Source organism: Macrobrachium rosenbergii, chromosome 53 (assembly GCF_040412425.1).
Source record: "Macrobrachium rosenbergii isolate ZJJX-2024 chromosome 53, ASM4041242v1, whole genome shotgun sequence".
Lineage (NCBI taxonomy): Eukaryota > Metazoa > Arthropoda > Malacostraca > Decapoda > Palaemonidae > Macrobrachium > Macrobrachium rosenbergii.
In genome coordinates, this window is record NC_089793.1 from 21,554,321 (window position 1) to 21,567,823 (window position 13,503).

Genomic DNA, 13,503 nt, shown 5'->3' on the forward strand with positions numbered 1-13,503 from the left:
TGGATATTTTATGTATTACGAAAAAGTTCTTTGTTGACAATTAATACAGCTTTTACACCTTGGAGGTATCTTTTGGTAATTATTTCAATTTTTGCACACTCCCCTCTTCCATTCATTGCTCCATCTTCTTTATCTATACATGCCATTGTAATATTTTAACCTAACATTCATTTTCAACTGTTTCCTTATAAACACATATTCATACGTCTTCTGTAAATCTGAGTAGGTCACGTATCGTATCACCAATCAACAATGTTTCACACATAAACATCAGACATTCCAAATTATTTCACATTTCTACCTCTGGAATCGCAATTGGTCATTTTAACTCTTGTTTCATTCCAGATTTCTTTCATTACTCTGACTCTGTCGTTTTTGAATAGCCGAATCAGATACAATTCTTGCCCTGAAACATATTCAATCTGCATTACATATCCAGTCTTCAGTTTTTAGTTTTCTATTAAAGAAAACTATTGTGCCGGCCTTGTCTGCCCGTCTGCATTTTTTCTGTCTGCACTTTTTCTGTCTGCATTTTTTCTGTCTGCACTTTTTCTGTCTGCATTTTTTCTGTCTGCACTTTTTCTGTCTGCATTTTTCTGTCTGCACTTTTTCTGTCTGCATTTTTTCTGTCTGCACTTTTTCTGTCTGCATTTTTTCTCTGCATTTTTTCTGTCTGCATTTTTTTCTGTCTGCACTTTTTCTGTCTGCATTTTTTTCTGTCTGCCCTTTTATCTGTCTGCATTTTTTTCTGTCTGCACTTTTTTTCTGTCTGCATTTTTTTCTGTCTGCCCTTTTTTCTGTCTGCATTTTTTCTGTCTGCATTTTTTTTCTGCACTTTTTCTGTCTGCATTTTTTCTGTCTGCACTTTTTCTGTCTGCACGTATCTTTTTTCTGCATTTTTTCTGTCTCATTTTTTCTGTCTAAAACTTTTTCTGTCTGGCTAGAGGGCTGCAGATTGCAGATTGCATGTTGATCATCCACCTCCAATCATTAAACATACTAAATCGCACCCTCTAGCCTCAGTAGTTTTTATTTTCTTTAAGTTTATAGTTAGCCATAATCGTGCCTCTGGCAACGATATAGGACATGCCACCACCGGGCCGTGATTAAAGTTTCATGTGCCGCTGCTTATACAGCATTATACCGAGACCACCGAAAGATAGACCTATTTTCGGTGGTCTAGATTATACGTTGTACAGAAAACTCGATTGCTCCGAAGAAACTTAGGCGCATTTTTTGTTTCTTATTTCTTTTTATTCTCAATCTTTAGCAAGGAACCTACTAAACCTTTCCTTAGCTTGACCCTTTGCTGCTCTTCCACAGAGCCCTCAGAAGAGACAAGCTTAGAAGGCTTTACCTCACGTCTGATGTTCCTTACTGCTCACCCATACAGGCATTACAAGATCTGGCATAGCCCAGTTTTTGCTGACTGGAATGCTAGCATTATAATTGTAGATTATTGTATAGGGGAAATTTCACCTTAGATACAAATAGAATTTTTAACAAAGAAATTCGAAATGCAAAACATAAAGTGAAGTGTCCTTTCTCCCTTATAATATCCCCATTTGATAATAGTAGATACTTATCAGTCCAACAAAAAACCACTTGCTGCTTTATTTTCTTATTAATGTAGTTGGGCTTGAGTGCAGTGCCACTCAGTTTAAGATTTTTTCATTTATCAAGTGATTCAATTATTATGGATATCTTATCAAGCCAATACAGATTATACTGAATGGTGGCAAAACCTTTTTGGATATTCGTCAGGCTCAAAATCTATAAAATCATAACGGTGAAGGTTTTATTTTTTTAAGTATTCTGTAGTACTAATTCTGCTACCAGGATTATTTTTTTTATCTTTGTCTCGTTTTTCATCTGATTATCATTGTCATGCAGATAGCTATGATGACAAAAGAAGAATTCGGCGGAGAAACTACTATGGGGCCATTACGTGTGACCTCAGGTGCGGGCGATGTGTCTACGCTGAACATGAACCTCGCATCGCTGACTGCTATCATGAATGAGGTATATTTGATGGCAAATGTTTATTGGTTAACGATAGATTTATATCCACCGTTATAATATTTTATCTTTACTTGGAACATATTGTAATTATTTTGATGTGAAACTGATGGTGTTAAGCGCAGATCATACAAAAAAAAAAGGTTGTCTACTGTATTATCCAAAAATATATGTAATTCCCTATTTCATTACGCATGAATTGATTTTTTAGGTAGGATTACGTGTATATTTGATGGCAAATGTTTATTGGTTAACGATAGATTTATATCCACCGTTATAATACTTATCTTTACCTGGAACATATTGTAATTATTTTGATGTAGGCTTCATTTCAACTACAAAACTAATGGTGTTAAGCTCAGATCATACAAAAAAAAAAAAAAAAAGCTGTCTACTGGTATTATCCAACAAATATATGTAATTCCTTATTTTCATTACGCAATATGTATTAGATTTTTATTTCTTATGACCACAAAATTTCACACGCAGAAAATTACCATTCTTTTATTTTATGTAATGTTATTTTGCAGTTCCCAATTACTCAGTTACGTCGTTATTTTATATGACAATATTTCCAAAGGCTGACTGGATGGCTACAGAAAACAAATCAAAAGCGGAAGTTACGAACATCCTGCTTACAATGGACCAGTACAACAATTTCGGCATCCAGGCCCTGCTGGAGAATACCAATTTCAATAACCTCCAGACGATCGAGATGACATCTTCCACCGTCGCCAACCTCTACAGGGCGGCGTCTAAGAATCTCGAGATTATCAAGTCGATTAGCATCGATACGAGAGAGGCCTCGATAAAGTTAATGGATGTAAGACAGAATCTCCCTATCCCCAACCCCGTGCCCCTCTCTCTCTCTCTCTCTCTCTCTCTCTCTCTATCTATATATATATATATATATATATATATATATATATATATATATATATATATATACATACATATGTGTATATATACATACATATACATACATATATGTATATATATATATATACATACATATATGTATATATATATATATGTGTGGGTGTGTGTTTAGATATTTGTCATATGAAACTACTTTTAAAGTTATTAATTTATTTATTTTTAGTTTCCTTTTTTTATCTATTACGGCGTCAATACCTTAGGTGTTGTAACGCCAGTTTTAGTACCTATAATCTCTCTCTCTCTCTCTCTCTCTCTCTCTCTCTCTTAGAATTTTAGATGGTAATGTTTTCCTTATTTAATTTTGTTCTCCTTTTGTTCTCTCTCTCTCTAAACTCAGAGCACATCCCAAAGAGATGGTTAATCCCCTTTTTCGTTGTTGTTGCCTCATTCGACATTCCCTTTGACACATTATAACATGCCCTGTAACCTTTACCTTTAGCAAGGCATTTTACCTCTTTCTTTATTCAGAGAAGAGTACGTTCGTCTTGTAATTAGCATCATAGCATTAATAACATTTCTCCTTGTAATTCCAAACTCTTTGCGTGTTTTTTGTTAAACCTTGAAGGGTTATTTTCACTTTTGAATTAAGACTTAATTTATCTCTTCCATTTAACCTCAACATCATTAAAAGTTATTTATTATTTTCGTGGCTATAATAATCACATAGTTGCCCCAAGGTTCAGCAAATTGAATCATTTTATGCACTGATTGTAATCATAAGATGTAGAGTTTACCTTTTCATTCCATTCCAGACGATCATAGATGGAGTGGAGAATTCGGGAGTGATAGTTCCAGACCAGCTGCAAATGATTGGGGATAATCTGGCGGGAATTGCGAGCAACATCATGCTGGTATGTAGGAGCCGATTACTGTGCTGGTTCCCCTCTCAAATAGGGACATTTGATCCCCGAGGGCTAGTACTAAACGCGGCGAAACAGTGATTCATCTACACTGTTTCCCCCTTTCTATTACTAGCCCTGGGCGGGGGAAGGGGCGTCAAATGTGTTTCGCCGTGTTTAGTACTAGCCCCTGGGGGATCAAATGTCCCTAAGTGCATTTGATTCCCTAGGTGCTAGTAATGAACATGGCGAAACACATTTGACACCACCCCCTCCCCCGCCCAGGGCTAGTACTAAACACAGCGAAGCAGTGTAGATGGATCACTGTTTCGCCGTGTTTAGTACTAGCCCCCGGGGATGAAATGTTCCTAAGCGAATTGGTCACTTCACATATTCCCTAGCGATTTCGTGAAATCCCTGGATTTCACATATTTACTGTAACATATACACAACAGAACAGCTTCTCTCAGTAGTTTCAGAAGTATAAATAACTCCAAGGGACGATGGGTGCCAGACAACGCTTGAACGAAAGAAAACTGTCTGTAAAATAATAATAGTAATGAGTGATCGAAAAATTAAGAAGTATAACGCAGAAATGCGGAAAGGCGAAGGGGTTGCTACAACTGCAAAACTAGAGTCGATACTATATCAAGGTTTAACACTTAAATGCCGGGAATCGACGACACTTGGTCACCTAATATACGTTGTCACCTAAAACAGGCAACAAGATATGACTGCGGAGTTTCAGGGTTTCTCTTGTTACAGGATATTGTGTTCTGTAATATTAACTTACTTTATTTTGTCATCGGCTTTTAGCGGGGTAATTTCATATTCTCTTTCTTCCATCTTACTTTCTGCCCTCTCATAACAATTGATTCATAGTGCAACTGCGAGGTTTTCTTCCTGTTAAACCTTTCAAACCTTTTATTGTCAATTTCCGTTTCAGCGCTGAATGACCTCCCAGGTCCTTTGTCCTAAATTCTATACCGTATTCAATTCAATTCACATCTGCTGATAAGAAAATTAATAGGAAAAAAAAACTGCGTTTCAACATTATTGTGTGGAAATTCCTTTACCGAAAGTAGATTTGCTGTGTAGCGTGCTTGGTTCTCAGGGTTTTGCTTAACATATAAATTCTTTAATTCTTTACAATTTTGTGAAAAGAAACATGAAATTCTCTTAAAAGTTGCAGACTAGCTAAAATTCTCTTAAAAGTTGTAGTCCAACTAAAATTCTCTTAAAAGTTGCAGTCCAGTTAAAGTTCTCTTAAAAGCTGAAGTCCAGCTAATATTCTCTTAAAAGCTGCAGTACAGCTAAAATTCTCTTAGAATTTGAAATCCAGCTAAAATTCTCTTAAAAGTTGCAGTCCAGCTAAAATTCTCTTAAAAGCTGCAGTCCAGCTAAAATTCTCTTAAAAGTTGAAGTGCAGTTAAAGTTCTCTTAAAAGCTGAAGTCCAGCTAATATTCTCTTAAAAGTTGCAGTACAGCTAAAATTCTCTTAAAAGTTGAAATCCAGCTAAAATTCTCTTAAAAGTTGAAGTCCAACTAAAATTCCCTTAAAAGTTGAAATCAGCTAAAATTCTCTTAAGAGTTAAAGTCCAACTAAAATTCTCCTAAAAGTTGAAATCCAGCTAAAATTCTGCTATACGCTGCAGTCCAGGTAAAATTCTCTTAAAAGCTGAAGTCCAGCCACTTTTAAAAAAAGTCTAGAAAATATCAACATGCAACAGATTCTCAGAACAATCTTCCATTCGCAGGGTATTTTCGAAATTGGATCAGATGAAGAATGTAAAAATGCTCCGCCGTCTGATCTCAGAGATTCTGACAAATTGCCCTTTGATACGGACATCGGAACGGATAGTAAGTTTCACATTTATATATTTTTCCATATGTTTTCATCTCAGGTTATGAAAAAGCAAATGTAAACCTTGTCAGGAATTACATTACGGATATTATTTGTCTATACATCTTTCTATGTAATTACAGTACACACACACACACACACACACACACACACACATATATATATATATATATATATATATATATATATATATATATATATATATATATAATTTATATATATATATATATATATATATAATAATTTTGTCATATATATATATTTGAAAATTTGTTTTATTTTTATATTCAAAAAATATTAAGCAGAAAATAATTTTGAAAATATAATCACTATACCTTGGAAATAAAATACACCCAGTGGGAATCATAATATTGTTAATTGCTTCGTCACCGGCTCTTATCAACTCTAATTCCCCATGGGCGTAAGTTATTCCCATGAGGTATAGTGGATTAGATGTCAAGCGATATTGGTGGCTTAATATTTGTGAACATAAATAAAATGGCATTTGTATGTAACAAAATTTACACACACACACACACACACACACACACACACACACACACATATATATATATATATATATATATATATATATATATATATATATAATATATATATATATATATATATATATATATATAGATAGATAGATAGATAGATATATAGATAGATAGATAGATATGTATATTTATATATACACATATATGTATATATAATTGTATATATACATACATACATACACGCACATATATGATAATATAGAAGAGGATCGAGGCAGCAAGTGCTTACCATTAGAACATTGCGTATCGTCCCAAGTTTAGTACTTTCATTCTTTCCACTTGTATAGAGACTAGTGTGAGAGGAGTTGGGACAGGCTTGGACAACAAGTCCCAAAGATGAGCCTGTTGGTTGAATACTGTCACTGTTACAGATTTTTTTTTTTTTTTGGACAAAGAAGCCTCATGTCCACAAAGGAGAGCTGGCCTAAATTTCATCATACATTTCCACCTGAACTTCCATATACATTTAAGCTCCCTCCCCATTCTTTTTCTCCCTTCTTTGCTCCACCTATTCTGTGGCTCACCTCCTCTCTCTCATACAGCCACCATCCATTTTAGTTATTCCCATGCACTTAATCGAATCAGCCACGTCAATTCCTCCATCATCCTTATTAACATTCATTGCTCCTTATTTCCTGTTTCCATTTATCCACATAAAGCTTTTCTTGTTCATATCTATGAAGACATTACATACCTTTTACACTGAACCATTATCTCTCTCAACTGCATATTCAAGAAACGCTTTGCTTAAATCACATAACGTTCAATTGCTCTCAACATCTTAGATTCAAACCTTATATTCTCAACACCAGTCACATTGCCTCTGCATCTACTCTCAAAAACATTTTTATAAGCCCATTTGTACGACATACAGGTTTTTCCTTTTACTTTCCATTTTCTGATATAACTGTAACAAAACAAATACTTGATGTCCACGCCCGGTTCCTTGCATAAACACACATTGCTCTTTCTTTATCAGTTCGACGGCCATCTATCTTAGTTTTTTTGCTCATCATCCCATACAGTTTACCAATTCAAAAAGTAACTTTATGTCCTATAATTCTTACAGTCGCTTCTGTTACTTTTATTTTTGTACAGTGGAACAATCATTCCTCTCTCTCTCATTCCTTCATTATTATTCATTCACACTATCACCACTGTAACTTTATCGAAACCTGGTGTTTCTCAAATCTTCAGCCTCTTAATTGCATTTAGTACTTCCTCAGCAGCCATTTTCACGAGCATTTACACTCATTCCATTCATTATTGCGTTATTTAACCCGCCCTTTACATTCAACAAATCCTCAAAATTCTAACGCCAGCGAAAGCTGTATTGTCGTCCAGGGGCATATCCTCATTTTCATTTTTTTTATTATGAAATTTAATTTGTTCCTTAGCCCCTTTCTACATTCAGTTCCTTATTAAACAACTTATACTCGTAAAAATTATTTTATTACCTTTCTTTTCATATCACCTACCTTTTTTTATATCAGTTTCTTCTTAACTAACTTATAACCCTCTTGTGTGCATATACGCTAAATTCATTTCTGTTATGTAATTGGACGTCAAAGAATATCCTTTTTCTCTTCACTAGACCTCTTAATTGTTATACTGTTTTTATTCCCTCGTCCTCCCCCCTCCAATACTCTCTGCTTCCCCTACAACCCTTATTCCTTCGGCATTTTTTTTATTTTTGCCGTATTAATATAGAATAGGGCTGCGAACTCCTTGCTCCAATCATTTTTGGGGACTCATACTGTTAATTCTTTTCCAGTCATCCAACATGAACAATGGAGGTTCATCTGCCATTTATTCAGTATATCTTGTCACTGAGGCTCCTGTAGGAAATATTATGCCTGCATCCGAATAATTAGCATTGCCCAAGACAGTAATGTCCAGGTTGTACTGCTTGCTATCAGTCTGATAGCAGTCCTCAACAGACTGACTGACCTGACGTGTGGTAGGCTGTGGTCTCAATAAGGTAGACGCCTCTGCATTTTAGTGGGCATTCTCCCCCCCCCCCGTCCCCCGCCCTCCCCCGAGGAGTTCACAGCCCTCCAGTAAGAGCTCTCCTGCCTTGGGATACGGCGCACAATTTCAGATATCACTTGAAAACTTCGAAACTTGAAAGTGTAGTTTGGTGCTTAAAGCTTAACTGGAAAACATTATTAAAGAATTCTGCGATGGCTGATTTTAGGATGTTTAAGTATGAATTACCGTTAAAAGTAAAGCAAACATTTGTTTTAAATGTCAAAATTCTTCTTTCAGTTAACATGATAATTCCTCCTAGTGACACTGAGATCCGGATGTGCAACGTTAGAGACGTCACTAAGGAAAGAGGCTATGATCAGGTAAGGATGTCGAAGCTGTCTAAGCATATGTCCTATAACCTTCGTGTGAATAGCGCTGTTTTCCTAGAAATTACGAGGAATGAAGCTTTACAAAATAATCACGCTGAGCCACATATCCCCAGGTACCCAAACTTGAAAACGCCGTGAATCGTTTGACAAAAACGGCTCTGAAGAGATGCTTAGTTGGGGAGTCTTGGACGTTCAGTGACCCCAATAGCATGATGGTTGACACTGCCATGTGAGTTCTCGTCTGAAAACCTTTTACTGGACATGGAACACACAACTCTTCTAAAATAATGTCTAGTCTCTTACTTGGTAACCGGGTAGCATATTCCCCAACTGTATTATGGTTCGGCCAGACGAGTGGGCGCCTCTTTTTTTTTTTTTTTTTGCCATGCCTTTAGGTCCCTCTTTTTTTTTTTTTTTTTGCCATGCCTCTAGGTTAGGTTACGTTACGTTGGGTTAGGTCAGGATTTAAATATATATTTTTTGTATTTTGGGCGTGTTAAACATTTTGAGATTATTTTCAAGGAGATTCTATGGTTAGTTTTGAAGATATGGCGTCCCGCTTTTTTTCAGGGAAGGTCCCGAACCATACCACAGTTGGCAACCGGGTACTTTTTTTGTCAGGTATAATTACTCGAAGATGAACTCAGGAGAATATATATATAGCTTTCATATCGTGGCCTTTATTCCCCAGGACGAAACTGGTTGGGGAGAAATGGACCCTTCCCTGGCAGATAACAAAAGCTCCATTATCCTCCCGGAGGGATTTCTGCCCGACTGGTACGTGTGGAGATCCCGTAGGAATCAGCATCGTGAACTGGCCATACCTGACGCATGTAAGATATGACCTTTAACCTTATGTAAAAATCAGTGCGAGACGCTAGGGAAGTGGAGATCATATCACTGGACTGAAGCGATTCAGCAACTTAGCTGCAGATAGACGTGGGACTTGTAGCCAAAGTGTCTTTGATTTATCGAATTATGAATGATTATTCTCTAAACTCGTTCTTGGGGGCTCATCGTCTACGTATATATAGTGTAGTGAAGTTTCTCTCTCTCTCTCTCTTTCTCTCTCTCTCTCTCTCTCTCTCTCTCTCTCTCTCTCTCTCTCTCTCTCTCTCTCTCTCATTCTTAAACGAGGCTGAGGGAAAGACTTAATCACGCTTGTAAGTTTTGTATCTCACAATTGATAGCAAGCCAGAGCAAAAATCCTTGTTTTATCTTGGATGTTAAAGACAGTTGCCCATTTGAATCTGAAAAGCTTTCGAGCAAATTTTCGGCCATTCAGTCAACCCCTTCTGGACATTAACTTTTATGGATGGCGTTTGGAAAGATTTCTCTCTATTTATGGAAAATATGATTTTTTCAACTGTTTAGGAGAATCTTATCATTTACTTAATAAAACATATGAAACTTATAAAACCCCTTTAACCTTATTCATGTTGTTTCTTAATTTTTTTTTCTAATTTAACCACATTAACAATCTCCGACCTCTGACGAGATCACTTTTGACGATTTTGCCAACCAGAAAGATGTGATATATTCCGTAGTGCAAAACGCCATGCATGCTTCTTTCAGACATATTCTTAAGTCTGCACAAACAGCATCCTTTGAAGATTCATCTTTTAATGATGATATACAAAACAAGATTAGTTATGGAACTATGCTAATAGATTTTTTTTCACTGTTGCACGTACTGCAGTCTTGCAAGGTTTCATTAGTGATGCTATAAGGCAATACTTTAAGTAACGCAAGCTTCTGTTCTTGAGAAAACATTTCCCTCAGGGCCCTGTTCTTTATCTTGTGAAACTTAATGTTGTTTATTTAATCCGAATTGCAAAATTATCTTACAGCTTGCACCTTTCAACGCACATAAGCAAATTCCAATATAGTTCGTCCCCCCACCCCCCTCTAGAGCCTAAAAGCATACATCCTTTAAATCCCAAAGAAACATTACTTTCCAGGGTAAAAAAAAAAAAAAAAAAAGAGATATCGATTTCTGTTTGAAATATCGGAAACGTGGTGTTTTTGCCGGAGGGAATAGTGCCAAGGCTTAAACTGGTATTAGCGGATGAGTAATCCTAGAGGGTGGCCGTTCTCGACGTTTCCATTCCATAGCATAAACTTGTGCAACCCGTTAACAATCACTTTCAGAAAACACGTTTTTTATAAGGACAATCAGGTGCTTGTTATGCTTGTATATTTGAACCAGTATTGATTTTTCAAATGGCGACACAATTATCAAAACAAGTGGGTGTTTGAATTGAGTATCTTAAGATGTATCTCATAACAAGCTGTGAAAGGGAATACTGTATACGGTTAACGTATTGAAAATAGTGTAAGATATGCTTGTAGTTTGCAAATTCAATTAGGACACGCTTCATTTAAATTGTTACTGAAAAGCAATATTTAATAGGAAATTATCTCATGGAAAATTGAACTCATCTACTAGCATATTACATATCACCATCATATAGTTTCTATATATATATATATATATATATATATATATATATATATATATATATATATATATATATATATATATATATATATATATATATATATATATATATATAGAATCTGCAGGCGACAATATATAATGTTCTAGTAAATGGGTTAAATTTTCCATAAAATAATTTCCTATTAAATATTGCTTTTCATAATTAAACAATTCTAATTGTTGCAAATTCTAAACATATCTTACACTGTTTTCAATGCGTTAACAGTATACAGTATTATATATATGCATATATATAATACATATATGTATAGTTATATATATATATACATAAATATATACACATACACACAAAGAAAGATAGATATGTATATATGTATGTATGTGTGCAGCCGGCACACCCACACAGCTTCACATCCCCATTTACATTTCAACAAATATTTTTCTTCCCCGGGCGTTTCACTAAGATTATATTAATGTCATGGCCACGGCAATTCATGAGATTTATGTTCAGACATTGGAAAATCACTTCTTCAATATCGACACATGCGAACTCTTCCCATTCAAGCAAGAATTTGACGACGTACTAAGAAGTTTATCCTTGCCATAAACCCCAGAAAATAACTGTTCCTGAGCGACGGAAAGAGAATTTAAAGCAGGTGTATCGTGACAGAGAATTAGTAATCTCAGAAATTCAGATTTCATATCGTTGAATGCATCGGCAATTTACTGTGTGTATGCTAACAAGCACGATCGTATATCGCAATCTGCACCCTATAAGGTTGGAGGAGAACAAGGCTCGTTTAGTCTCCCCAAAAGAAAACTGGAGAATTACGAGCAGAATCATCCATTCTCATACTGTGCATAGCTGTAACAGGTCAACACTGGTGTGCGTTTTTGTATCCTGGTCTTTACGTGTGTAACAGCTAGTAAGTAATTATACAAATTACATTTCGTGTGCGTTTTTTCTGTTTTTATCGTAATTTGAAATCCTGATAATAATAATAATAATAATAATAATAATAATAATAATAATAATAATAATAATAATATAGTCCTCCTTGGCCTCTGTAGGCTCATAGGGTAGGGCGCCGATCTCCTGTTTCTTAGGTCAACAACCAGTTTGTGGGGGGACAGGTCCCAATGCCTATGCCACGTGGCCAGTGTGTCGCTAGGCCCATTGTGTAACTCCCTAGCCCGAGGGCTGGTACCTATTCTCCTAATAATATATAATAATAATAATAATGAGTCCGTGTTATAGTTTCTCGATCTCTCGAACGAGTTTCTTTGTAGCACCAAGTAAACCATACAGTAGCTGTCCAAAGTTTATTTATTCCTTCGCGTTTTGTTAGAGTTTTCTTCCGTTTTTCAAAAGGCGAATAAAGCTAGGTGTACAACTGTCATATTTATACCTGCAAGCGGGTATAAATAATGTTTATTTATTAATCTTAATCATATTGATAGGAATTCCTGGCATAATATAATGTTTATTTATTAATCTTAATCATATAGATAGGAATTCCTGGCTTGTCAGAGAATATGACCAAATGCAGTTGACATTGACCTGCATCGTAAGGTCACACTCGTATGTTATGCAAAAGCGGCAAGATTTCAGCCTCAGATGATGACACTTTTGGTATGTGGTTGCTCTCAATATTTTTATAGATTGGTTGCCATCCCGTTGGTGATCTGGTAAGAACAAAACTGTTGAAAATTGGTTTATACAAAATTCTTTTTTTTTTTTTTTAGCTTCTAACAAAATCATTGCCATTTTGCTCAGGAAGTTGCGACGAATATAATCATCCAATAGCAATAGCTCTTGACCCTGAAGGCGTGTTTTGAGATATTCTTATTGGTTAAAGTTTTGTAAAAATTTGAAGTCCACTTGTTTCGGTCAGAATATAAAAAAATTTGTTATCTTGTAAACGCACTCATTTTAGGGTAAAAAAAAATATTCTTACAGAAAACTGTCAATTATTTGTCAAAAAAAATTCAGAGACATTATGGACATACTTGGAAGTCGTTAACATTGTGAGTTATGCGAACACTAATATTCTGTAGAAGTGAGCAAATACCCAATACTGTAATTGTGAACATGAGAGAATGCAATAATTTTATTGTATCTAAGCTAGGGTCACAATATATTGCAAAAGGACAGTAAAAATGAATGTTGCTGAACATCGTTTCTTGTCAAAACAATGGCAGGCTTTCAGATCTAAGTTTTGCTCTTTAAACTTTACACCATATTTGTTAAACTTCTCTATAAGTACAAGCTTAAATAGCATTTAGATTTTTACATGTGTATGTGAGTGCCTTTGCGGTTAATTCTTCCAGTAATCCCTAGCGCTGAGTAATTACTTTTTAGCATATGACGGATTATCACATGTGATCCTGGGTTATATTTGACCTAATTACCTAATTATTTTACCACCTCCCTTTTTATTTCGTTTTCTTTATGACTATT

At 35.4% G+C, this 13,503-nt stretch overlaps 1 protein-coding gene across 1 annotated transcript in view; it reads left to right on the forward strand.

The window, feature by feature from the left end:
- The window catches only part of LOC136834061 (location of vulva defective 1-like), an 80,260-nt gene that overhangs the window by 16,277 nt on the left and 50,480 nt on the right, over window positions 1-13,503 (forward strand). Inside the window, 7 exon segments of the mRNA XM_067096317.1 lie at window positions 1,894-2,022; window positions 2,600-2,842; window positions 3,711-3,809; window positions 5,555-5,657; window positions 8,490-8,572; window positions 8,695-8,810; window positions 9,273-9,414. Of these exon segments, the coding sequence (XP_066952418.1) occupies window positions 1,894-2,022; window positions 2,600-2,842; window positions 3,711-3,809; window positions 5,555-5,657; window positions 8,490-8,572; window positions 8,695-8,810; window positions 9,273-9,414 (915 nt within the window).